We start from the raw sequence: 27,296 nt of genomic DNA, 5'->3' as shown, positions 1-27,296 counted from the left end.
CATTAGGTTGGGGAAGAAGACTGACTGCCTTTACACAAAGAAAACTAAAACATAAAACCTGAAAAGCCTATTCAAGAAAACTGGTATTATTTCTGAAGGTTCAGTGAAGTTAAAACTCATCTAAATAATACCTTAAGAAAAAAAGCCAGGAAGAGGTGAGGAGAAAAAGCTAGAACACAACAGGCAAAATAAAAATAATCAGTTAAAAGTATTTAATTTTTTAATTGGTTTGAGAAGGAAAAGCTGTTTCTATCCCAAACACTGTTGAAAATGAATTCTCCTCTATATTTATTCAAAGGTGTTTACCCTTTACCAAAAGGTGGGGGAGGAAGAACTTTACAAATATTTTTCTTATATTTTAGAGCAGTGAGAAAGAGGAAAGAAAACAGTTTTCATAAATATTTAGCCCAACACAGACAGCAAGGCCATCAGAACAAGCATCCCACAATGCATTAGCCCATGCAGAACAATTATAATACATGCCTGGTCACACTGCCATAAAAAACCTCCAGACACCAACCAAGAACACCAAACTACATTATGAACTGCATAAACACATTGAAACTGCTTATTTGAGAATTGTATTAAAAATTCTTAAAGGCAAACTAACCTTAGATTACATGTGGAGTGGAAGAAAAAGAATAGCATTAGTGATGCTGAAATGTGACACAGCTATTAATCCAGAGGTTGCGTCTACATATGCAGACAGCATCACTCCCTGAAAAAAGAGCTGGAAAGCTTAGTAGTAGGAAAATATGATTTTCAAATGAGTTCACAATCACCAGTACAATGTGAAAATGTAACCATCTCATAGCTCTGTTGGAAGTATGTTCTTACATAAAGAAGAAAAAAAAAAAGCCAAAATGTATATACACTGAATCTCTATCTGGGTCTATCCCCACATCCGGATGTTACAAAAGCATGAAGAGGTTTCACAGACAAGTTGTAACACGCAGCCATAATGAGCTTTTCAATCACCATTACTCACACATAAAAGGGGGCTCGATCGTCAGCAGGTGCTGCAGAGAATCTAGAATGTGAAGCATACACCACAGCATCTTTTTACAATGGTGTTAACAAATGTCAATGTGTTGCGCTGAATGTGAGACGCATACATATGTAGTTAAAAATGGGTGCTCCTGGTTGTTTTTTCCCCTTTCCACCTCCCTCCTATCTACACCTCCCCCAGAAAAGCATCTGCTCTTTACTGGTGTCTATAGCAGTGATTATTAACAAGCATAGAAAAATGTAACTGCAATCAATCTTTTATTCCTTGATCAGGAATTCATCCCACACTTTAGGTTAAGGCAGGTGAATTCTGATTCAGCTCGGTAATTATCTGGCAGATGTTACAAGCAGCTGCCGCTAAGCACAAAACCCTGGCTATTATTACAGAAATATAAGCACTCCTGGCAAGGTGGAGTGTGAAGTGAGACAGAATGCATTCTGGTGAGGCTTCACATCTGGTTTTCCATAGAAAATAATGAAACCTGGAACTTACACTGGCTGTTCCTGAACTCTTGAAACTCGAATTATCTACCCAGGCACGCACGAACACGCATACACAAAGTTCCTAGTCATCTCTCGTAAGAGGCAAAAAAGAAGCCAGTGTGTTGTCTCAATAAGCAATGCTTTTCCTAAAACCAATCAGTTATGTAACTGAACCAATTAGAGTCCTTTTTTTTAAGTCCCTGCAATACACTCCTCCACCACCAGCCCAGATTAAGCTAGCTTCCTAACAAGAAATCAAGAGGAAGGAAGAGACATGGATGGAGCCTAGATTAAAGCAATGACCACAACACTTAACTGGCACTTAACATTACGGTTCCATGCAGAGTAATGGAAGGACTAGACTTTCCATTTGGAAGGATTACCCACAGTTTTCAAGGTAATTTTAAACCTTTTGCTTCATGAAAGCAAGTGACAGGGAGGAGAAATGGCCAAAAACACTTCATGCAAAATGCATGGAACACACTGCTCAGTCCTGGTCAATCTAAATGGCTATCTGTTTTACCACTTGACACAATTTTTCTAAAAAAGGATTATATGATTCTCATTTCTTTTTATCATTTACCCAATGAGTCAAAACTATAGCCATCCTAATCACAGCTTTAATAGGATACCTGAGGAGAAATCAATGTAATTTGTGGGTGTGTCTGTGAGTGTGTGTATGCACGCATGTGAGCATGTGAGAAAGAGACTGACTGACAGACTGATTTCCAGAGGAGGGAAGGTTGGAGGATTTTTCTTATTTTCTCTTTTTAATGTAAGATACTACATTATATTTTGCTTCCTGGAAGCCTAAAGCAATTTTTTATGAAACTAGCTCTCTAGATACTCTTCACAGTCTTAATAAAGCTGCTGAATGCATAAGTGGGTAAATCCTGGTGCTAAATCAGAGGATGGGAAAACAAACAACAAAACAAATCAAAACAACCTCCCCCCCCCAAAAAAAAAGCACAAAACAGGAAAGGAGAAAAAGGCTTTGTAGCCTGAAAATGTACCTGACACCTTTTCTAGAGTTGACTAGGTACATGACTTACGCTAAATCAATGTCACAATGATCTTATTTTGGGGCCACTTTTTAAGATCTGCAGTACATTAGGACAGCGAGGTAAGGTTAAAACCAAGCACCGATTCTAGTGCTCAGTGCCAAAAAGTGGACAGAAGACCTGCATCAGGGCTCACGACATAAGACGTGCATTATCACACAATAAATCAAATGATCAGTTACGAGGCCATCTGTATTTTGTAGTACCTCAAAACTACATAAGCTAAAACCCCAGCAGTAAAGAGTCTCCATGCAGATCCTTATCATTCATCTTTGAAGCAAAATGAATGGACACTAACTAGCCTGCAAGTGGTGAGGAAAGCACTTAACGTTTCTTTTTATTTATTGTAGAGGCACTGACATTTTTAATGGTCTTCGCTTGTACTTGCATGATTAATAAGATAATTATGGAACCGTCACATGATCTGGTGATCTGTTTCATTATAAAATAAAAGTCAAAAAGGCAGGCAAATATATGAAAGCCTGTGAGTGAAATTCTGCCCTAAAATTAAAAACTCCTTTTTATAAGACAGCAGAATGCACTCTAAACAGCATATATTTTTCTGCTTTTTATTGACAGGAAAATGAGAAACAGGTTGTAAACACAGTTTTCTTACCTAAGCTCTACTAGTATGTATTTTGCAGAAGAATAATACAGAATTCAGTCAGTTAGATAATATTAATACAAAAAAGTCTCCCACACTAGTATTCATCACATCAATTTAAAGTAAACAATCTTTCCTTGAACTCTTATTTTACTGTTTTATCCCTTATATGCAAATATTCAATTATTAATGCTAGAGAAAAAAGGAATGCTTTTACATTGTTGAGGTGTGACAATCAAGTTATGAACTGATTTTTATGCTGGCTCAAGAAATGTCTAGTGGGCTTCCCTGGTGGCACAGTGGTTGAGAGTCTGCCTGCTAATGCAGAGGACATGGGTTCGAGCCCTGGTCTGGGAGGATCCCACATGCCACAGAGCAGCTAGGCCCGTGAGTCACAACTGCTGAGCCTGCATGTCTGGAGCCTGTGCTCTGCAACAAGAGATGCCGCGATGGTGAGAGGCCCACGCACCGCGATGAAGAGTGGCCCCCGCTTGCCATGGCTGGAGAGGGCCCTTGCACAGAAACGAAGACCCAACACAGCAAGGGTAAATAAATAAATTAATAAACTCTACCCCCAACATCAAAAAAAAAAAAAAAAAGAAATGTCTAGTGACTTAAAAAACAAACCACATATATGACATACTTTTAGTACATTATGGGATGATGAGACACTTAAACACTTCCTGACAAAATAGCCTATATGACCTACCATCAGACCATATCAACATTTTGGTGAATTCTCTTATATCATGAGGCAGTTCAACAAAGGATAAATTATGGGTCAGACTGACACTGTTCTTATACGATCTTTACCATGCCTGGCTCTTAAAGAACTGGCTGACTTGGAGGATTCATACAGATCATTAGGTAGTGCACAATTTGCTCTACTGAGGCCAATCCAAACTTCTGTGTAACTTCCTAAGAGTGGACTGTCCTGCTCTATGAAAGATATTTCATATCTCTCACATCTAAGACTTTTGCAGAAATCACTGGAGAATTAAAAATAAAAATAGAAGGCAACATTGTTTTTAAGTATAGCTGTCCCTAGGTATCTGCAGGGGATTGGTTCCACGTGCCCCCATGGATTCCAAAATCCATGGATGCTCAAGTCCCTTACATATAAAATGGCAGAGTACAGTTGGCCCTCTAAACCCACGGTTCACTCAACCTCAGATGGAAATTTTGATCCAAGGTTGGCTGCCCCTGAGGATGCAAAACCCAGAGAGAGCTGACTGTGTATTTACTGAAAAAGATCTGGGTATATTTGGACCTGTGCAGTTCAAACCTGTGTTGTTCAAGGGTCAACTGTATTTCAGTATTGTTAGTATTAAGAAGTTATTGATTGTAGATATAGTGTCCTAAAGACTACAATCAATAACTTCTCAGGAATAGTCAAATTCTTCAGTGATTTATATTAAATAAATATATAATAATTTTTGTATATCAAACAGAAGTATGTACTGAGAAAAAAATCCTGATTAATGAATTGAAATTCCTGAATTTCCCAAGCCAAAATAGGAGCCAAATGATACTTACTTTATGTCTGGCCCAATGAGAGAATGTCTTCTCAACATGGCTCGTGCCTGAGTATTGGTTAAACTGATAGTAGATTCTTCATTAATAGACAAGATGCAGTCCCCAACAGCAATCCGACCATCTCGACTAATGGCACCTCCATGAATAATGCTTCGAACAATCATCCCCAAGCCATCTTTATTAGCACTTACTGTCATTCCTATGGTAAAGGAGGGATACATATTAAATGCATGACTTTCATGGTCTCTCAAGGCAATAGAAACAAAAGCAAAAATAAACAAATAGGACCTAATCAAATTTATAAGCTTTTGCACAGCAAAGGAATCCATAAACAAAACTAAAAGACAACCTACGGACTGGGAGAAAAGATTTGCAAATGATGCAATCAACAAGGGCTTAATTTCCAAAATATACAAACAGCTCATACAACTCAATAACAAAAAAACAAACCACCCCATCAAAAAATGGGAAGAAGAGCTAAATAGACATTTCTCCAAAGAAGACATACAGATGGCCAACAGGCACATGAAAAGATGCTCATCAACATCACTAATTATTAGAGAAATGCAAATCAAAACTACAATGAGGTACCACTTCACACCAGTCACAGAATGGCCATCATTAAAAAGTCTACAGATAACAAATGCTGGAGAGGGTGTGGAGAAAAGGAAACCTTCCTACACTGTTGGTGGGAATGTAAATTGGTACAGCCACTATGGAAAACAGTATGGAGGTTCCTCAAAAAGCAAAAATAGAATTGCCATATGATCCAGCAATCCCACTCCTGGGCATATACCCGGAAAAAAAACTATAATTCAAAAAGATACATACACCCCATTTACAATACACAGTGGCACCATTTACAATAGCCAAGACATGAAAACAACCTAAATATCCATTGACAGATGAATGGACAAAGATGTGGTGTGTATACACACACACACACACACACACAAAGGAGTATTACTCACACATAAAAAAGAACAAAATAATGCCATTTGCAGCAACATGGGTGGACCTAGAGACTATCATACTAAGTGAAGTAAGTCAGAGAAAGACAAATATATCATATGATATCACTTACATGGGGAGTCTAAAATATGACATAAACTTATTTATAAAACAGAAACAGACTCACAGGAAGAACAGACTTGTGGTTGCCAAGGGAGAGGCAGGGTAGGGGAGGGATGGATTGGGAGTTTGGGATTAGCAAATGTAAACTATTATATATACGTATAACTGAATCACTTTGCTGCACACCAGAAACTAACACAACAGTGTAATTAACTATACTTCAATAAAATAATTTTTTTTTAAAAGCATGACTTTCAAATTCATTTTAATTGAATTTAATAATCCCTATGGATTCATAGATAAAAGAATAGGAGTAACTTTTTCAGCAGTAAAAAAACAATCAAAAGGAAAGCATTAGTTTCTAACAAAAATATTTTTTAAGTAAATTTAGAAATGTTTGTGAAATTATACCTGAAGACACTCCATGTTAAATACATGAGAGATGAAACAGGGTCTACACTGTGGAGTGAATGTAGCTTAGGCTATGTGATGTGTCATCACTTACACAGAAAGTTCTCTCAGGGAGAACATTTTAACAGTATCAAATCAATTTTATAATAATAGTTCATCTCTCACATATATGAAAGAATAAAGAGCACGACTGTAAATGGAAAATTAGTTCTCTAAGAAACTCTCTGATATTACCTTATTTCTAGATCATTTGTTCATTTGGTATATACTTACTGTATGTTTACTATGTGCTAAGCACTATTCTGGTAGCTTGATATAAAAAAGCATAACGGGCTTCCCTGGTGGCACAGTGGTTGGGGGTCTGCCTGCCGATGCAGGGGACGCGGGTTCGTGCCCCGGTCCGGGAGGATCCCGCGTGCCGTGGAGCGGCTGGGCCCGTGAGCCATGGTCACTGGGCCTGCGCTTCCAGAGCCTGTGCTCCGCAGTGGGAGGGGTCGCAGCAGTGAAAGGCCCGCATACCGCAAAAAAAAAAAAAAAAAAAGCATAACAGAATTCCTAACATCAAGAAGCTTGTATTCAAGTCTTATCCACAGTGCCTATCACAGTGCCTGAACATACAGTAGTCAGTTGAATTAAACTGATGTGAACATTAATCTATTACCACTTTATTTCCAAATCTGAACTCCAACGAGCTCCAGATTTGGATATTTGATTGCCCTCTTGACATGGTCCCTGAATGATTCATAGGAAATACAACCCTAGTAAGTATAAAATTGAATTCCCTAGTCTCCATCTCCCCGTATTTCTCCATTTGTCCTCCCGTTTTTGGTAATGGTACCACCATACTACTCTCCATTACTCAAAGCAGAAATGTTGGAGTTGCTCTGGATTCCTAACTCTCTCTCACTCCCTATATTTAATCCATCACCAAGTTCCACCATTTCTATCCCTAAAACTTATCTTGAATTCATTCACCTTTCTCCACATCCATACTAAACCTAGACCAAGCCAGCACTTCTCCTGCCTCATTTTCTGAACCAGCCTCATAACTGGGCTCCTGGCTTCCAAAGTTGTCCCTGCCAATGCATTCTTCTCATAGCAGACAGAGCAACCATTCAAAAAAGACAAACCACATCACATCACTCCCTTTGCTAACAATCCTTTAACAGTTTCCTATTGTGCAAATATACAACATACCTACATGGCCCTGTGTATATGGAACTCCTGGCCTGGCCCTCCCGACGTGTACCCTTCCTTTGGGCTATGCCCTCCTTGCCCCACGCCCCCACCGTGTTCCAGCAACATGGCCCTCTTTCAGAAATATACCTTGTCTCCCTTTTCAGAGTCTTCGCCTGACACCCCCTTTCTGCAGCTCTTGCACAGCTAACAACTTCTCACTCTTCAATATCAATTCCTCAGAAAAATATTCTCAACAAACCCATCTGAATTAATGCTCTCTTCTCCCCCTACCCTCACTCTATTCCTTCAAAAATATAAGACCTATTGAAATTGAAAACTTTACATAAAATAATATAAATTCACTTAAAACCAAGTACTAAAAGTTCCTTCCAAAACAAGATTATATAATTAAACAATATAAGGAGAGCTATAACTCTCTTATTAAAACTTTGAGAGAAGTCAATAATCCGTTTTTAGTTTTTTATAATATTTTTAAAAGAAAGAAATTCTCTCTGAATATTAACTTTAACTATACCAAATTAGACATGATATTTCAAATATTTTTTAAAGAATGATCCTGACTACAATATGTTTCCAGCCTGATATTTCATGCCTGGATTTGGGCCATCCAGGCTCCTAGTTACCATTTTCTGATAGGAATGAACCATTAATCAAATGTAGTTAAAAGATTCTGTTGAGATTCATACAAACGATTTTTAAGTGCATTGTTATTAAGGAGCTTACTATAAACCAAAAAACAAGTTTAGACGCTGCTTCATCCAAGGTGGGTTTCATACGAGCAAAGAGGCTGGCTCTGAAATGTTTCCACAGGTACGCTAGTTTGCTCTGATGCTGCCATCTTTCCCACCAGGAACCACCAGACAACTATACTATAGTAAAATCAAAACGTATGACTACAAGACACAACTTAACTCAGTGGCCCATCCTGGGAATCTAACCCATCATCTTGTTCTCATTGGCACCATGCATTCTGCAATAAAGCAAGCCACAGACATGCGACAAGTCTTCACGAGCTATGGTCAACATGACCTCTAAATTAATCTTAACAACATGACCTCTAAATTAATTCTTAACAGCATATTTAACTCATGACTCTACCAGTTATTAAGGCTGTCAGGTCATGTCAACCACATGAACAAAGAAGTTGACATCAGTTAGCTCGGCTTGTACTTTCCTTTCACCAAATGATCATTTTCGGGCTTCAATAACTTCGAGGTAATATCCACTGACTAGATTTTGGTTGTAACTCATAACTCAATTTTTTCCTAAAAGAGGTATAGTAGGGATAGCCCAAACCATGTACTATAGAACCAAAAAACTGGTTCCAAATTTGAGTTCCAGCACTTCTAATCAGTGTGGCTTTGGGCAACTGACTTAACTTCACAATGGCCTGCATTTTACTCATCTGTGATATGGGGATAATGCCCACTTTTAGGGTTGTTTAAAGAATTTTTTGAGAAAAGCACATGTAGCGTTCCTTTCAAAGTGCTCAGTAAAGTACAAAAGAAAACTCACAGAATATATTTAAAAGACATCTCCAATCCAAAGCTACATTGCTTTCTAATTAATGCCTTAATGCAAATCGTAATTCAGCTTCAAAATGAAGCTTGTTACTACAGCAATGCCACTGCAGCTCTGAGTGACTCAAGGATTCACATGGCTTGTATGGTGTGTGAAAACCAGAGACAGACTCAGGTTTGAGTCCTGGTTCCAGAGAAATTCCTGAGTCTATGTTTCTGTACCTCATTAGCGAAGAAAAGGTAACACCTACCTTTCCTTCTTACTTTTTTACCTTCAAGACCTAGTACAACATAATTAGCCAATGTACCACAGACCTATCAAAAATAATCAAGATTAAAATTTTCAAAGGTCACTATATGCATATGTACATAACTGTGTATATCTGCACATAACATCCCCCCCACTAAATTTAACAAAGTTTAAAAACCCCAGGTTATTCTCAAAATCACAGCAAATGGATGATGACAGCTTTTAGAGAAACCTATCATTTATTAATAATTTCTTCTGATTATAACTAGGAAAGAAACAAATTACCCAGAAAGTGAAAACTGCAAACAACTTCACATAAAGAAGAGACCTATTCTATGAAAATGTGTTCAGTGATAGACCCTTTCATGACACACTCTCCTACCAGCACAAAGCCAGTCTCAATTAGATATTCTAAAATGCTACCACACTTTTTGTTACTTCAAGTTGTAAAGACAAGACAACACCTTCCTACATTAAAAGCTTAAATGAATGCTTTAATTAAATTGTTTTAATGTTCTACTGAGATTTTTAAAATAGGCCTTTTTCATTATTCCTTTACATCTAGTTACTCTGGGCATTGTAGAAATCTGAATATTGAAATCTCCTGTCAAATGAGGTAAGAGAGAAATATTCTTGCTTTGGCATACAGAATTTGCACTCCAAGATGCCAGAGGAACTCAACTGGGCCCCAGGAAATCAAACAGCTAAGGACAAAGCCCTATAAGCATTTTGGGTTGTACATTATTCAAATAATGGAAACTAAGCAGAAAAGTAAAACTAAAAGATATATATTACATATATATGTTAACACTTTTATATTACAGTTTGGTTGGTAAACTAATGGTGTTATAATTTCACACAAGTAAGTGGTTTAGTCTCACAAAACAAATTAAAGAGTTCTTTTCTATTTTAATGTTAAAATCAAACTACTGAGGTATAAATGGATTTTTGGATATGAAAGCAAGGACACTTCACCTTCTACTCTTTTTTTCCCCCCAAATCCTAATCATTTTGGTATATTTTTTAAAATCAAAACTCAACTGCTAAAGTAGAAGCAACCAAAGTTTCCAACGACAGATGAGTGGATAAATGAAATTTGCCGTAAACACACACACACAACACACACACACACACAGGAATATTATTCAGCCTTTTATTAATAAGGAAGGAAATTCTGATACGTTACAACATGGATGAACCTTGAAGACATTACAAAATAAGCCAGTCACAAAGGGACAAATACCATAGAATTCCATTTACATAAGGTACCCAGAGTAGTCAAAATTTATAGAGACAGAGAGGAGAATGGGGAGGATGCCAGGAGCTAGGGGAGAGGAGGGAATGGGGAGTTAGTGATTAATGGGTACAGTTTCACTCAGGGAAGATGAAATTCTGGAGATGGATGGTGGTGATGGTTGCACAGCAATGTGATGTACTTAATGCCAAAGAAATATACACTTAAAAATGGTTAAAGTGATCAATTGCACGTTACGTATCTTGTACTACACTAAAAAAAGGATATATCCTGATGTCGTAACAGAAAAAAACAAAAAAATCCATATGACTGTCTCAACAGGTGAAAGAAAAGATTTCACAAAATTCAACATTCTCTCAGCAAACTAAGAACTGGTGAGCAATCCACAGGGTTAGACTGTAAAATCAGATGTACTCCAACCCCAGCTCTTACAGCAGCCTCCCAGCTGCTTCCGATCTAATTCATCCACCTGTTCCAGAATGATCATTAAACACACATCTGGTCACGTCACCCCTCTGCCCTTAGCTCCCACTGGCCACTGGCACCTAAGGCAGGGGGTGTCCTGAGGGAGGTCCTGTGTCCTGCATACGAAGAACTCACCAGGCAGCTGTCTCCCACCTACCATTCCTTCAGCTTCATCTCTGACTTTGCCCGCCATTATGCCACACTTCACCCACACCAAACAAACTTCAGTGATGTTTCATGGTTCTCTGCCTTGGCTCTTCCGACTTTCCCAATGCCTCCACGAGGTGGTAGAAATCTCCTTCTTCAAGGACTAAATCAAACATCTACTCTTATCTGAAACCTTTCTAGAAACTCCTCCACACTCAGAGAGCAGGGATCAACTATTCCTTCATTTAAGGCTTCAATGTTCTCTGCATGAGGGTCTCTCACGGCAGGTATGATATTTTAATGCACTGAGGATTTTAGAAGTCAGTTTGTCTACTCTCCTAACCTCATATTCCTTGAGAAAAATGATTATATAATGGTGTCTATGCATAGTAGCCAGAATACAGAAAATAATTAATGTTTGAGAGTTGAGTAAATAAATACACTAGAATAGTATCTCTCATATGGGCTCTGCAAAATTTCTGTCTTATGAGTTAATAAAAAAAAATGGCCAATGACATGTGAGAAATGCTGCATCCTGTAACCTTTTCTTAGAGATCCACAATGCATTTTTTTTTTTCTATTTCTTTTTTTTTCTTTTTTTTTTTGCGGCACACAGGCCTCTCACTGTTGCGGCCTCTCCCGTTGCGGAGCACAGGCTCTGGACGAGCAGGCTCAGTGGCCATGGCTCACGGGCCCAGCCGCTCCACGGCACGCGGGATCCTCCCGGACTGGGGCACGAACCCACGTCCCCTGCATCGGCAGGCGGACTCTCAATCACTGCGCCACAAGGGAAGCCCCACAATGCATATTTGACTATCAAAGCTACTGAGTGATGAAAACAGAAACACCTGTCTCTTTAAGTTTATCACATTCCAAACTCTGAAACTTGGAACCCATTTAATAACTCCTATTAACAGCCTACAAAACTAGTATTATAAGCAACATGCTTTCAGAAACACTGCATTAGCAGATGAGATATTTTTGACATGTTTAGGTATCTATAGTACATATCCCATAATTAATGAATTAGAGAAAGTTCTGTAGCTTAAGTTATATATTATTCTATTAAATGTAATATATAAGAAATAGTAAAGCTAATTAAGTAGAAATTCTCTGCTATAAGTCTCTATGTAGCTGCTGTTGGTAGCGCCCAGCTGCCAGCAAATGGAACAAAATCTAGAAGGAGGCAGAGACCGGAATCCCAGTCACCAGCTAAGCAACGCTGGCTTCTCTGCCAAGTCCAGAATTTAACAAGGAAACTAAACCCCACCACAGACACCAATGTAAAGGGTGCTGGCTTGGTTACATCCTAGAAGGAGGAAAAAGCTCTCTGAAGCACAGCTAACCAGAGAGTCTTGAGCTGTAATCAGACCTCCAGGGAAGCTGATTTATGGCCCTACTGATCAGCACCGAGCACTAAAGACAGAGCTGAGCCATGTCACTGCTCAACTCAAAAGAAGAACAAATGTGACCTGCCTGGATATAATTTTAGCTACTGTAATCAGGATTTTATTTCTACAGTGGGTCTTCTTTGCCCAATTCAGGAGATTTGGGATTATTAACCAGCCACAACCCTGTACAGGTAAAAGAGGACATAAAAATCCTGCCACCTGGGAAGGACTACTGAATAACTGCACTTAAATTTTGGTGGTTGCGCACCTCCTGTCTTTCTAGTCTTTATTTCAGCAAACGAAAGAAATTAAATACAAACTGACTTATGCATAACTGGTAGCATTCAAAGAAACTAATAATTTCCTTTTCCGAAGAATTTAGAATTCCAAATCGCTGACTTTTCATTTTCTAAGAATGCCTTTTCTGATTTGCTGTATCATACATAAACACTTGTATATCTTTTACTTGAATGGAAATGAGGCTCAAGAATACTTGTAAATAACTAGGAGAGTGAGGGTTATAAGCTAGTCTGAATTAAACAAACCTGTTAACCATTTCAGATAAAAATAATGAGTACATAAAAAGAATAACCATAAAAACTAAGGGAGGGATCTCCCTGGTGGCGCAGCGGTTAGGAATCTGCCTGCCAATGCAGGGGACATGAGTTTCAGCCCTGGTCCAGGAAGATCCCACATGCCTCGGAGCAACTAGGCCCAGGCACCACAACTACTGAGCCTGTGCTCTAGAGTCCGCGAGTCACAACTACTGAGTCCGTGTGCCACAACTACTGAAGCCCGCGCACCTAGAGCCCGTGCTCCGCAACGAGAGGAGTCACCGCAATGAGAAGCCCGCGCACCGCAACGAAGAGTAGCCCATGCTCACTGCAACTAGAAAAAGCCCGCGCACAGCAACGAAGACCCAACACAGCCAAAAATAAATAAATAAATAATTTTTGTAAATGCTTAAAAAAAAACTTATGGGAAATTTTACAACATCTATTATGTTACCTATACTCAAATATTTCCTCTTGGCCAGGGGTTTGGGAGGAAAGGTGTATGTGGAAAATAAGAAACTTACCCAGGCTAGAATTGCCTTTTGCTATCATAATAGTCCTCTCGAAAGATTCTTTGGATATAGTTTGGAGCATGACACACTCAGCAGCAGAAGCCAGGGATCCCTGTTGAATTAAGAACTTGGAGCCCTGTCAGAAAATAAAAATAAGTCATGTGGAAAGGAAAACTAGACTTTGGAGTATGATTTCAACATCACCCATGTTCTCTAACTGGTTATGCTTTATTCAGCAAGAACCTACAAACAAAACAAGTTCATAGGTTGTCTTCTGAAAATCTCAGTATCAGGCAAGCGCTGGCTCCAGAGGAGCCAGAATAATCTAACCCCTCACTGTCCCCAACCTCATCATCATACGCAAACCATCTCTTGAGAATGTTACCTTTCCACCTGAATCAGTCAGCACAGGAGAACTCAGTTCTGCACTTGATATAACTTCATTTGGTCGGTGAGGTTCAGTCCACACTCTTGTGTTGTCACATCCGTATTGCTGTTCAATAGCATTGGCAGGTGTATAATCATTTATGGTAAAGCCAGAAGCAGTCCCCATGCTCAAGTCCACTGAAGGCGGACTCTCGTCCCGTCTTTGCAGGAGATTCTGGGCATACAGCTCCTCCAAGGACATATGCAAGTCAAGTACTGGATCTGAGGAATTTTCAGTAACATCCTGATGATTAAAGAACAAAAAATAAAAATTACGGCCAGAACTGCATCAATGCATTTCGTAAGATCTTAATGAACAACTATTTAGTGAAAAACAAACACAACATAATTTTTAACTACTCAAGAAGTATTAGCAAACATACATTCTTTGCTTACCTGATAGTCCAAACATGTTTATTTTTATAAATGATTCTGAATACATTTCCTGCAAATCATACATCTCATACTGAGTCATATTAGTACTTAAGATCATTAAGACATAATATTCTGTTCTACTCACAAATAAAATTACTCAGAGTTCAATACATATAAGAAAGTAAATATATATTTCTAAATCTCATTTAGAAAGTATTTCATATCCAATCTGTCTGAAAGTTTCTATTCATTATAAAATTCAGAAGATAAAGAGTATGACATTAATTGATTTCAATTTATAAGAACCTCCAAGAAAAACACTGTTTGGATAGGGATTTGTAGGTATTTATGTAGTTGAAAAGGAAGTCATACAATTCATATTTTTATAGAGAAATTTTTCTCAAATATTATGCAAGTTGTAGCAGAAGAAATAGTACTAAGAAATGGTGTCATAGGATGTAGGTTCTAATCCAGACTCTCTTATTAACAATCTATATATCACAGAACCCCTCTTGGCTCTATGTTACATAATTTCTAGAATTCCCTGAAACTCTAGAATTCTACAGATCTACGTAAATACATGTATCTACTTACAACCCATATATTGCATCACTTACGTGCTTTGGACAAGCAGTGCTCTTCCATGAACTGCTGTTGAATAAGTGTATTAATTGTTCCTTCAATCCTTTTACTGACGTTTTTAAAGTATAAAATTAGGGTATGAATACATTATCCTCAAAAAAGATTCAGGCCATACAGAGGTATATTATGTATGCATACAGAGTACAGTATGAAAGTCTTCCCTTATGGCTCACTCATCCAGTCCTTTCCTCAGTAGAAATAAGGGGCTGGCATCTGTTGGGTGTTTATTCATCAAATTTTTTATGTATCCGTCTAATACATATGTACAAGCACAGATGCACACACTCACATGCACATATACGTGTTCATTTTTAAAATCTAAACTAAACTATATACTAAGTAGTATATTTCTACTTGCTTTTCTGAAGTATCTTTACTATCTTAACATGAGAGATTTCCTTGTCAGTAAATATGTTGTCATTGACATATTCTGAATATAAAGTCATTGTGATATATACTGCAAGTATTTTCCAAGCTTGTCACTTGTCTTTCTTTAAAAATAAGTTTATTTATTTATTTTTGGCTGCGTTGGGTCTTTGTTGCTGTGCGTGGGCTTTTTTATAGTTGCAGCGAGCAGGGGCTACTCTTCATTGCGACACGCAGGCTTCTCACTGCAGTGGCTTCTCTCGTTGCGGAGCATGGGCTCTAGGTGCGCAGGCTTCAGTAGTTGTGGCACGTGGGCCCAGTAGCTGTGGCTCGTGGGCTCTAGAGCGCAGGCTCAGTATCTGTGGCGCACAGGCTTAGTTGCTCCGCTACATGTGGGATCTTCCCGGACCAGGGCTCGAACTTGTGTCCCATGCACTGGCAGGTGGATTCCTAACCACTGCGCCACCAGGGAAATCCTTGTCACTTGTCTTTTAAGTTTGTATGTGTTATATACCTATACATGCTGAAGTTAAATTCTTTATGTGATCAAGAATTCTTTATGTAATTTTTTATGAAATTCTTTATGTAATCAAATTTGTCAATTTTTTTACGCTTCTGGGTTTTATATATTGCTTAATAATTCCTTCCTCTGCACAGAGTAAATGGAATGCTTTGTAGTATTTTTCTCCAACTTTATAAATGCTTAGTTGGCAGATTCAGTATTAACCCATCTAGAATTTATTTCAGGGTGTGGTGTGGGATATGGGTCTCTTTCATTTTTTTTCTAAGTTGGTAATCAATGACTCCAGCACAGTTTATTACACTCTTCTTGCTCAATCAAGTTTTCGTCTCTCTGGAAATATCAAACATTCCTCGTATAAAGCACTGAGGCAAGTAGGAATATCATACAAGCAAATACGATCTTTAAAATCCTCAGGAACAAAGGATAGAAAGTATCATCCTCCACACTCCTAGAACCTAAATAACAACCTGTTGGCTCATTCAACCAACTTTATTTTAGTCTTATGAAAAAAAACAAAACAACGTACTTACTAGAGAATTGGTTAGCTTGTGTATTACTAAATTAATTATAATAATTATCAGTAAATCATCCCTACCACTTCTCAAATAAAGATGACAATCAAAACTACTTTTCATCACAAAAAGAGGTCAAGCTGCCCTTGTTAGCTGGGGTTTACTATAAATCATGTAACAGAAATCTCCATGAATTATTCATGAAGGAGTTAACACAGGCACATAGAAAAGAAAGAGCTAATCAACATAGCAGACAACATACGCCTACTTCAGAAACATTTCTAGTTGCTGAACAACCGAGTTTTATTTTTAAAAGTCTCATGGATCTAAAAGAAAAGCAGTTCTTCCCTCATAAGATGTCCAAAAATAACTACGGTTTCCCAGTGCAACTTGGAATCTAAACTGAAGTCTTTCAAAATTCCATATTAATAGGTGCCTCCCCTTGACACATTCTTGTTCTCAGGAAAAATGGGGGAAAGGTTAAATTAAAATGCCAATTATATTTGAAAGTAGCTCTTTTTTTTATGTGCAATGCATATAATGTTATACTTGGGCACATTATTTACCCACAGAATATGTTTACATAGACGAGCTAAATACTTAAGCATTCACTGGACACAACCTGCTTTTTTTCAATAATAACTCTATCACAGAAGTCATTCTGTACTTTAAAAAATATATCATAAGCACAGCTGCTCCAACTTAAATTGTTCTCCCACTCTTTCTGAGATAAGGTACCCTTCCTTTATTATCTGTATTCTTATCCTACTGAGGGAAAAGGCAACAACTTTCATACCTTTGCGAGGTTGCAGTTTTGTCACTAAGACTTCCACAATCACTCTCATCATCTTGACTAGAATGATGTAATTAGTTTTTGATACTAACCCTTTCTCCAAAAAATAAAAATTAAAAAATGGTATCAACATTTTAAACTTAAATGTGAAGGCAGCAATATTTTATGCTATAGTACAACACTAAGTGGAGATTTGTTCCTCTAAATATGTAGATTTTTTAAAAAAATTATGGAATCCATTAGTTTTGTTTGGGGTGCAAGGTATGAAGAGGGGTTTCTATCGTGACAAAATGAAGTTCAACTTAAACTAGAAACAACAGCACTTCCTAGAGGGTCCAATATTCAGCAATGCAGGACATGCACCAAACGTAATCATTTCATCCCTGGAGCAAGAGTGTGAACGTGGGTGTACTAGGGAGTGTCGGGCATGGCCATGTGGATAAGAAGAGGAGATTCATTACATAGGTATTGAATCTTTATTGATTGTACTTTTAAGCCAAAATAGGGAAAAATAAATGAAAGCAACTTCTTCCCCAAAACTATATTGAGCTTTTAAACGAAAGTCTACAAGCATTTAGTAAGTTTCTAAAACAATTATTTCTGCATTCTATTATGTCTTGGGGTGACAAAGAAAGGGGGGCAAAAAAATTATAATCGAAAACTTAAAACCTAGAACAATGAGAAAACCCATTGGCTTCTTGCCTTTAAAATCTACATTTCAGTGACCTGATTCTATTAATCCAAATACCATTGAAGTGGCCATATTTTTCAGATTCTTGAGTAATGGTTGTTTCCCTTAAGTCCTTAAATGGTAATTAATCAAATTAAGCAAATACAACTCCTTAAAAAAAAAAAAAAGCAGAATGGTCCCCCAAATGGGAGAATTTTGTGCAAAGGATGTCTACCATATGCCTACAGCCCTATGCCGTCTAAGCAGCTGTCCTGGCCCAGGCTCTACCCTTAGGGGGAAGACCTCCCTCCATGATGAGTCCCTGCTCTGGGTGATCAGCTCTTGGAGCTTCCAGTGGCATACCTAGCAATGGTCCAAAGGCTTCTCTCATCAAGGTAAAGGAGAGAGGTAAAATTATTTGTGCATTTCCAGCCACCATTTAAGGCTACAAGATTATTACATAATTAGCAAAGTCAAAAGCCTGAGGAATCACTGAGATCCTCACACTCTATTCTATCCTTCTTTCAAATCTGTATGGAAGCTTCTTTGTTTTTCTTAAGTATCATACATGGTATGATTTTATCAATTAAAGAATTCCAAAGTAAGCTCACTTTTCTTTAAGAAAAATGGTCTACTCTATATTCTGTAACAAATTGCCATTCTTTTAAAAATAAGTTTAGTGCAAAGTAATAGGAAGATGAATGAACCACCTAATTTTTTCAATTTTCCAGTAAAATATCTAGGTACTAAAAAAATGCCACAAAACAAATACGCCAAAAAAAATGTTGCAGAGATTTACCATGATACACAAACAGCCCTACTTTCTAAGAAAACAGAAAGCACACAGGAGTTTCACAATGTGTTGTAAAACACCCTCATTAATATCTTCTTTGTTGTTTTGTAGTTTAAATATTTCAGATGATAGGCCAGCTTGCCAAAATTTGCTTCAACAAAAGAGTAAACTGTTTAATGAAAAAAAAAAAAAAAAAAGGCAAACAGACCTCAGTAAGCCAATACGTTGTGCTGCATATAGCCAGCATTTGCCCTGTAAAATATGCTTCTCAGTTTGCAGATTGTGTAATCCCTTTAAGTAACAATTACTAAGTTAAACAATGCAATCTGTCCCACTGGCAAGAAGGAGTGTGCTATGCTGCAGATTAGGAGATTCCATGAGGAGACAAACTCAGCTTCCAGCCCTGAGGCCGGTAAAGATGGAATCTGTTCCAGACAGTACTCAGTCAGATAGACAGTCTCAGGTGTGGTGAGAGAGGAACAGCTGCTCCATTCAAGATTATACCTTGCAAACCAATTCAAGGAGATTACCCAGCATCATTTACAAGGATAACAGGAGCACCCTCAAAGAAAATGCTTTGAAAATGTTCTGGCCAAAAAGTTACTTGTTAATCAGGAAAGGAGGAAAACTGCCCAAGGCCTATGGAAATTCCACTTTTCAACTTATTCATAAATACAGATTCCCTTCCCACTGAATTTACGTGAAAAACATATATTTCATATATTTAAGAAAGAATTATTATTCAGTCTTTTATCTTAATTTTTATATTTATTTACAGTATATTTCCAACACAGGAAAATATATCCATATACGAACCCTTTGCCCAGATTTAACAGACATTAATATTTTGGCATATTTTCTTCAATCTCTCTTTCTTCTTAAAGGATATAATGTGTTACAGATACAGCTAATTCCCATGCTTTCTTTTTTCTCCAAGAATAACTTCTTTCCTGAAGTTAAAAGGAATCATTCCCACACATTTTCAGATTTTTAAAGTATACACACTCACACATATACTCATAAATATACACCAAATTGCTCTGTATATCAATTCTGAGAAAATATAATCAACTCCAACTAATCAACAGAAAGACAAGCAACTCCACACAAAAATAGCCAAAAGATTCATGAAGAGGCCATTGGTGGAAGTGAAAACCAGATGGCCAACATAGGAAAACCTGTTCAACCTCACCAGTAATCAGGAACTCCAAATTCAAACAGTAAGATATCATTCCACACCCAAAAGACTGGATAAGTTTAAAAATATTACTTAATAAACATTATAGAGTGTGTCATGAAGAAAATAAATAGCACCGGGTGGGGCACTTACACCAATAATCTATTTCTAAAATTTAGATGGCACAGACATGTCAAATAGTAGCTAAATTCTCCATTTGCATCCAGTGACTTAAACATAATTTTGCCATTCACTGGGGTTTTTATATAAAGTATTCTTTGGCATCATTTTATATAAAAATGTAAGACAGCATTAACTTTAACTTAGCTAATAAATATTAAATTAATGAAAGGAATATTTTACTGTCCAACTTTCCATGAGAGTCAGCTTTAAAACCATTAAGAAAATAAAGTAATTCTTGTAATTTTTCCAAGGTAGACACTGCCAAGAACCCAATTTGAGAAATACATTTCATTAAAATGTTTGTCTAACATGCAAATCCTAATCAAAGTTTTGAACCTTTGTGTCTGTCACGCTGTATCACAGAACCTAGATTTAAATAGTCCCTTGGAGCCTACAAGATACCCAATTAACACTACCTAAAGGAAACTGCACTTTAATCTGATAATGAATCCCTGACTGGAAAAACATAATGTCTCTAACATGCCCCTCCCAAAACACCCCGTTAACAATGACCTCTGGGAAATTACTCACAAAGTTCTCCCATAAATAAAATGGCATTTCCTTTGTACCTTGGGAGGAGAAGATGGAAGGGAGGGACCAAAATTCAGATTATCACTACAAGCACTGCCATGAAGAGATAAAAGAGAGGCTTGAGTGGAGTAGATACTGTCGTTATCAGGAGAGTACTGAGACTCAAAGGCAGATTCATCTGCTAAGTCAGCATCATTTGTGTCCACCTAGGAATAAAAACAATAATATCAATTGGGAATTCTGTTCTGATACATATATGACAAAGTCTCCACTTAAGACTAAAGGGCATACTGCTTTCATTCTTTTGTCTATTCTATTTTCTACATGACCTCTTCACCCTCTTCAACATATCAGAAACTAACTAATGCAACAGAACAAGGACAAACTGGTGCTAGCACAGAAGGTTACTTTATTCCATCAATAAAAGGGCAAAAGGTAACAATTTACAAAGGGCTTGGAGCAATTCTAAGTATAAATATTTCCATAAATTAAAAAAACTTTTTTCCAGTTCACATTTTTTTAAAAAGTAGCTGCCCAAACTCCTAGAATTTTATAATAAAATGAATGAGATCATCACTTTTCCTATTCAACTAAAATAAATTATTATTCAACAAGGCAGCTAAGCAATTATCTATTTGTAAAGCTCACAAAACAATATATTTTGTTTAAATTATCCTTTAAATAAATTTTAAAACCATTCAAGTTACAGGTCCAGAATTTTATGGTGATCACTGGAAATCAAAAATAATATCTGTGATTTCATGTTGAAATTATATTAACAAACAAGGGACCTTATTATGATCTGGTTATAGTGAAGCTGTAAGTTACAAACGTCTACTGATGGAAAACTCAGAAAGAGTGAGCTAGAGAATTTCACAACATTTTATAAAAAAATCTTATTACTATTTTCTGTCTCAGAACCAAGTGAAACAATTAAGTCACGATGACCTTGTAGCTCTTCTTACAATTCACTCACAGTTACACCTTAGAACAGACAGAAATGATGTAGATACTACCTTTCTCTAATATTACCAGTATTTTGTCTTGATGGCCAAAACCCGTATGTTCTATTTCTTTGTGATTTCGACTTACATGTTTAGCCAAGAAAAGTATCATAACATTATACCAGGTCACGTTCTTGCAAAAACCTGATTAAGAATACAGGTTGGGCATTTTAAAGTGACCCTCTCTCTAATAATATATTTTAAATACATGTTCTGAGTTACTACTGACTATGTGGAGGTTTACCCTTTACAGATGCACATTATGTACAACAATCTAAATAGTAAATCTTTAACTTTTGCTATCTAGATAGTATTAACTAAGCCGAGTGTCACGGATTATAATAAATATTTAACAGTACCTAAGAACAATTTGTATGCTTATCGTTGATGCCCTAGAATCTTAAGAGAGATCCAAATAATCAATTCATCTAATTATCTTAGAGATTAAAACACTAGGGCCCAGAGAAATTGAGTGACCAATACAAGGTTACATAGCTATTACCATTATAAGATGTTAAACTCGCTTAAAAGTGGGACTAATTTTTCTTTTTGACTGGCATTTATTTAAGAACATTCAAATATGCCATGTAAAATCTACAGAGAAAATTGTTTCTTGGGGCACTTCTAGAGACACTGATATATTTGTGTCCTATAACATTTCAAAAATAATTTACTATAGCTGGGTACTATTTAATACATTTACACCATAGTACTTTATGTAGTTCACAGCATTCTAAGCTATCCAGTTCTGAAGTGGTAATAATGCCCATGGGGAATAGAGCCAAATGTTACCTGGTATGCTAAGTATTATAATGTGAAATTATTGCACTAATTACAATATACACCAAAACTTTCCAAATGGCTAATTCAGGAGCTGACAGTTGGAAAATACTAATAGAAGTATTATTAGTATTTTAATACTGAAGAACTATCCCCTTCAACACTAGGATTACTGGAATCAAAGAAATAATTCATACTCCAGTGTAAAGCACGATGTGCACAATTGGTTATAAATACCTAATGGAGAATTTCACAGGTTCTAAACCTCTCACTAGTCCAACACCACTAAAACATGTATTAAAAATATTCCTTTCTAGTTACACTGAGCAATGTTTCTCCCCAGAAAAATTTAGGTCAGGAACCTGGCTTCAGTGGTAGAAGTACTAGGAATAGGATGTGTAATTTGTTACACTTATATTGTATAAATGTCACGTGTATATTTATATCTGGTATTTAGTTTTATATTTTAACTATTAACTGTTAACAAAGCATTAGCTCTTCTACCAGACAATAAGGTTCTCAGGATCAAGAATCATGTATTTACCCAACAAAGTGGCCCCCAGTGGTCCCTAAATATGTTTATCCCCCAGTGGTCCCTAAATATGTTTATTACAATGAATGATTTTATATAGATCAAGTAAAAATAAAATTTTAATTTAAAAGTTTCTGGTAAATCAGTAATGTTAACATACATGTATTCATAGGAAACATGAGTTCTGCCTCTTTTGGAAGCTTTTGTGCTCTTAATCAATAACTGAACCAATTTATGTGATTTTCACATTATTAACATCTAATGAAATAATATACCTGTTACCTCATTAAAAAGAAGCCAAACAACTGATATATGACTGAATACTGAAAACAGTTAAAGAATGCCTGGAGATGCCCAAGTATGAAATTAGAGCAGAATGCCTAGTTTTCCCAAACATAACAAACAATATAGCAAGACTTTAGAATATTTTGAAAAGCAAAAATAAGACACACTTAAGATTTTGAAGGAAAGCTTGATAAGCTGTGGCCACTAACCAGAGCCAAGTCAGCCCTGAAGAGGGCTTTGTCAGCCAGCCCTTCCTCCTCGCAGGAATGTGGTGGGTAGAGAAAAGAATCCTCCTTAGCAGAAACATAACCCTCTTCTGGTGAAAGCTGCAGGGAGAATGAAGCCCAGTGTTTGAGGATGAGTTCATGAAAAATAGAGAGAATGGGAAGGAGGGAGGGAAAGGGAAGACAGAGGGTGAGGGGAGAAAAAGTAAGGGGAGGAGAGGCAAAAACAGCAAAGTTTTCAAATAATGTTTTCAAATAATAAAGTCATAATAAACATACAACTTTAACATAAATGATGAGCACAGAATATGATAAATATTCATATTTAAGTTTTATATTTTAAGATACAATGAGGATGTTTATTCCAATACCAACATCATCTGTTAGATGAGAATCCCTTTCTACCAATTTCTTCATCCTTCTTATAAAAGATATTCAAAATCAATAATTTTTTATATTATAATAATCTTCTGGTCATTTTTACCTGCCAAATATTTGGTTAAACAATGACTTCTTAATATAGAAAGAAAGCAACTTTTAGGTATTAAGACATAAAAGAAGTTGACGAAAAACAAAACATTAAAAAGAAGGACCAATTTCTCTCTGTCATCCCTTACTAGAATATTATTTTAAAGAATGTAATTTCCTTGACAAGGAAAGTTAGTGAACCTTACAGTGAAGGCTCTTAATTTAGCATGGCTTAAAAGACAACCACCACCACCAACTCTGTATGTACACAATATGCTTAAATTGCACTCCTGAGATATCAAATTATAACCATGATCACAGTGACCAAAAACCTAGCATTCTTATTACAATCTCAGATAATAAAACAGGCTAAAATATTTAGACTGTCTTGCCTATATCACCCTATATCACCAATACATGCAGAAATATTTTAGAGAAAAAATGTTTATCTTCTTTTCCCACACGTAAGAGTTTAATGGTCAGTAAAACTCACTTTATGTAAAAGAAATATTCATCATATACTGCAATGCATATTAAATTTGAAATATTAAATACTCTTATGAAAGAAACTTATTTGGGATCTACCTAGGAAAAAAAAGATCGCTTCTGAGTAAGTGGCATGGTTTCCCGATAAGGGCAGTAAAAAACATATATTTAGTTACGTTTGCCATTTTCTTTGTGTAACAACAGAAAGACCGGAACCAAATGTATGGTCAATCTTAATGAACATGTAGAGTCCCATAATGGCCTATCTTCATCTTACACTCCCCATTGTACTGATCTCTTGTTCTGATTTCTATAATCCTGGTTTGATTGAGGTTTGCTTAACATGCTCTTCCTTCTTCCCTTCCTCTTTCCCTCCCTTTGTGTTTTCATAAATATATTTTCATAGGTTACAGAAATTTATTGTAGAATAAAAAGCAGAGAATGAAACATTTAATAAACATTTTAATATATTAACAAGCTTACAATTTGAACAAACTCTCTGACAAAGTCAACAAACTTCCATTTGATGTTTATGCAAATGCATCTATGTGTCTGTGTTTTCTTAAGAGAAGGTATATTTGCCTTTTCACTTAAAATATACTTATACACTGAAAAAAACCAAATACTGAGATTGTCTCTAATATTTCATTGCAATTCAGTGATAAGTGGGCTATGCTGCAATCACTATACCTAATAAGCATACTGACATTATATAGCATGAATTTATTAGTTGTTTTTATATTGCAGTAATTAATAACATGAAGGTTATTCCCTCCCAGGAGGAGAGCTATAAGCTGATGAACCCATATTGGAAATTTCAATTTCTTGCTCTGTAGTAATTAGACAACAAATATATTGAAGTCAGTAGAATATAGGAACTTAACCCACTCTGACAGAGATTCTACTTTCTTCCACGATAATTAAAGATTCCACTGTTAGTTGTTAATGCTATTAATTTCTGTAATATGCCACCATACTGGTATAGATTATTTTAAAGCCTATTTCTTCGAAAATACTTGATTCTACATTGATCACGACCTTATTTTGGAATAAAAAAGGTCAAAACTAAACCACAGAATGCTAAGTTTTAAATTTATTTCTGAACTTCCTAGCTGTTTTCTGCCCTTTACTCTTTTAAAAAATATTACTCAAAATTAAATCTTTACACTCATGAAGCCAATAACCATGTTGATGAAAAGTACCAAAAGTCATGATTCAATCATGAGAACACCTGAAGATAAAAGCCTGAACGCCAATACTGTTTGCAAATAAAAAGAAATCAGCAAAATCTGAATTCTTACGGGTAAAGGCTTGGCAACTCCTATTCTCACAGTTCCTGACGGTGCACCCTTCAGTGCCTGGACAGCTTCTTCGAGACTGCTGTTTTCCAAGTTAACGTCATTGACAAACATGAGTCGATCTCCAGGGAGAAGTCGTCCATCCTTTTCAGCAACACCACCAGGCACCAGAGAACGAATTACAATCACAGTGCTTGCTGGATCAATTGGATCCTGACAGAACGAAAAAGGAAAGAGAAGGCAGCTCCTTTCTACACTTAAAAATGTTGTTACAGGTTGTACACTCTGAATTGTAACAGATGGGTAATTGTTCCAAGTGTCTTTTAAAAATTTCATACAACACTCCCAATGAATTATCTGGGTGAAGGATATGTCCATTTTAAAGAGTTTAGGAAAAGTCTACGCTAAACAGTGGCACCCTCACTTTCCATGGTTCCCAAGTAGACCTCTTAAATTATACAGGTAAGTGTAAAATTATAACTTTAACTTTTGATAAACTGTTCAATTTTATAACTATCATCTGAGATCCATGAATTATTAACAGCAGCGTTTATTGATAAGATGATAGCATTGTGGATCACTGGTAGATGTGAGTATACTGAGGGAAGGGCCTGTTTTTGAAATGAAGAAATACAGAAGGAGGCCATATCATATTTGGTGATGCAGTGTCTTCAGATACACAGCAATATTAGAACAAGACTCCAGAACCAGGCCCTAGAAAGAACACAACTCCCTGGAGTCATCTGAGATGGCTTTTCAGCTCAGTATTAATTAATGATGAACAGCAGCTGCACTTCATCAGACTGGCGTTAGCATGCCCTCAGTTACTCAACACAGAACACAACATGAGGATGCAGGCTACACCTCACCAATTTAAGATTATTCCTAAGTTTGGTCAAATAATAAGAATAATAGAATTTACAATATATCCAATTATAAGTCTATCATTCACTTCTAACAAAAGAAGTAAGTATTTAATAGTTTCTGTCTTACCGCTCAAATATGAACCATGAGTTAAGAGCAAGGAAATAAAAATAATTTAGGCATATTCCCCAAAGGAACAGAAAGACTCTATTTCTATAACATTCCTAAAAAGTATTCTGCATATTCTTCAAACTTCCAAGAGCTGAAATATAAAAGAGCTCAAAGAATTCAATGTCAAAAGAAATGCTTTACGATAATCAATTAATCATATAAATTATTATTCTAAAGACTTACGAGAAACAAGAATACATCTTTGATAAACCTAAAGCGGTATTATCTGCTTTTTCTCTGCTATTAACAATATATGTTTAGTATCTGTCATCTTTTAAAAAAAATATTGTTAAAAGTAGCATATATTTACCTGATAATCTAAAATGCTAAAGCCAAGTCCTCTGCTCCCTTTCTCCAGCTGTATGTTCTGAACGTCGGCTTCCCACATGGCCAAAGGTCCTTGAACCTCCTCTGCATTCTGACCCACATCGGTCATCACCAGCACAGGATCCTCTGTCTCCGAGGACCCGATAAACTCACCTAGATCTATATGAGGCTGGATAAACAGACCAGACAGCTCTTATTTCAGACGCACTAGACCCACGATGCACATACAAACACTAGAAGGAAAACAAAGATTCCCAGCATCTGTCCAGAATAAGACATTCACATATGAGTAGCAACAGCTTCTCGTGAAACCATTAGGAATTAAAGTAGCAAGTCAGAAATATCTAACTTGTAATAGGCATTTAAAATGTATGGTTCAAAGAGCTCCTATAAAA

The 27,296-nt window shown here is 36.6% G+C and overlaps 1 protein-coding gene across 7 annotated transcripts in view; it reads right to left on the bottom strand.

Moving 5' to 3' along the window:
- The window catches only part of MPDZ (multiple PDZ domain crumbs cell polarity complex component), a 163,258-nt gene that overhangs the window by 54,538 nt on the left and 81,424 nt on the right, over positions 1-27,296 (bottom strand). For 6 of the 7 annotated variants that reach the window (XM_081236972.1, XM_081236973.1, XM_081236974.1 and 3 more), the window contains exons 16-22: positions 26,885-27,070; positions 25,543-25,752; positions 23,273-23,389; positions 20,501-20,668; positions 13,857-14,141; positions 13,484-13,607; positions 4,693-4,891 (exon numbers count right to left, since the gene is read on the bottom strand). In XM_081236972.1, coding sequence (XP_081093098.1) covers positions 4,693-4,891; positions 13,484-13,607; positions 13,857-14,141; positions 20,501-20,668; positions 23,273-23,389; positions 25,543-25,752; positions 26,885-27,070 — 1,289 coding nt within the window. The remainder of the gene's footprint in view (positions 1-4,692; positions 4,892-13,483; positions 13,608-13,856; positions 14,142-20,500; positions 20,669-23,272; positions 23,390-25,542; positions 25,753-26,884; positions 27,071-27,296) is intronic. The other variant, XM_081236976.1, reaches the window with a different exon arrangement.

The sequence above is a fragment of the Mesoplodon bidens genome (assembly GCF_964165515.1).
Source record: "Mesoplodon bidens genome assembly, chromosome: 6".
NCBI lineage: Eukaryota > Metazoa > Chordata > Mammalia > Artiodactyla > Ziphiidae > Mesoplodon > Mesoplodon bidens.
Note: the sequence above shows the minus strand (reverse complement) of the source record. Positions and strands in the feature narration are given on the sequence as shown.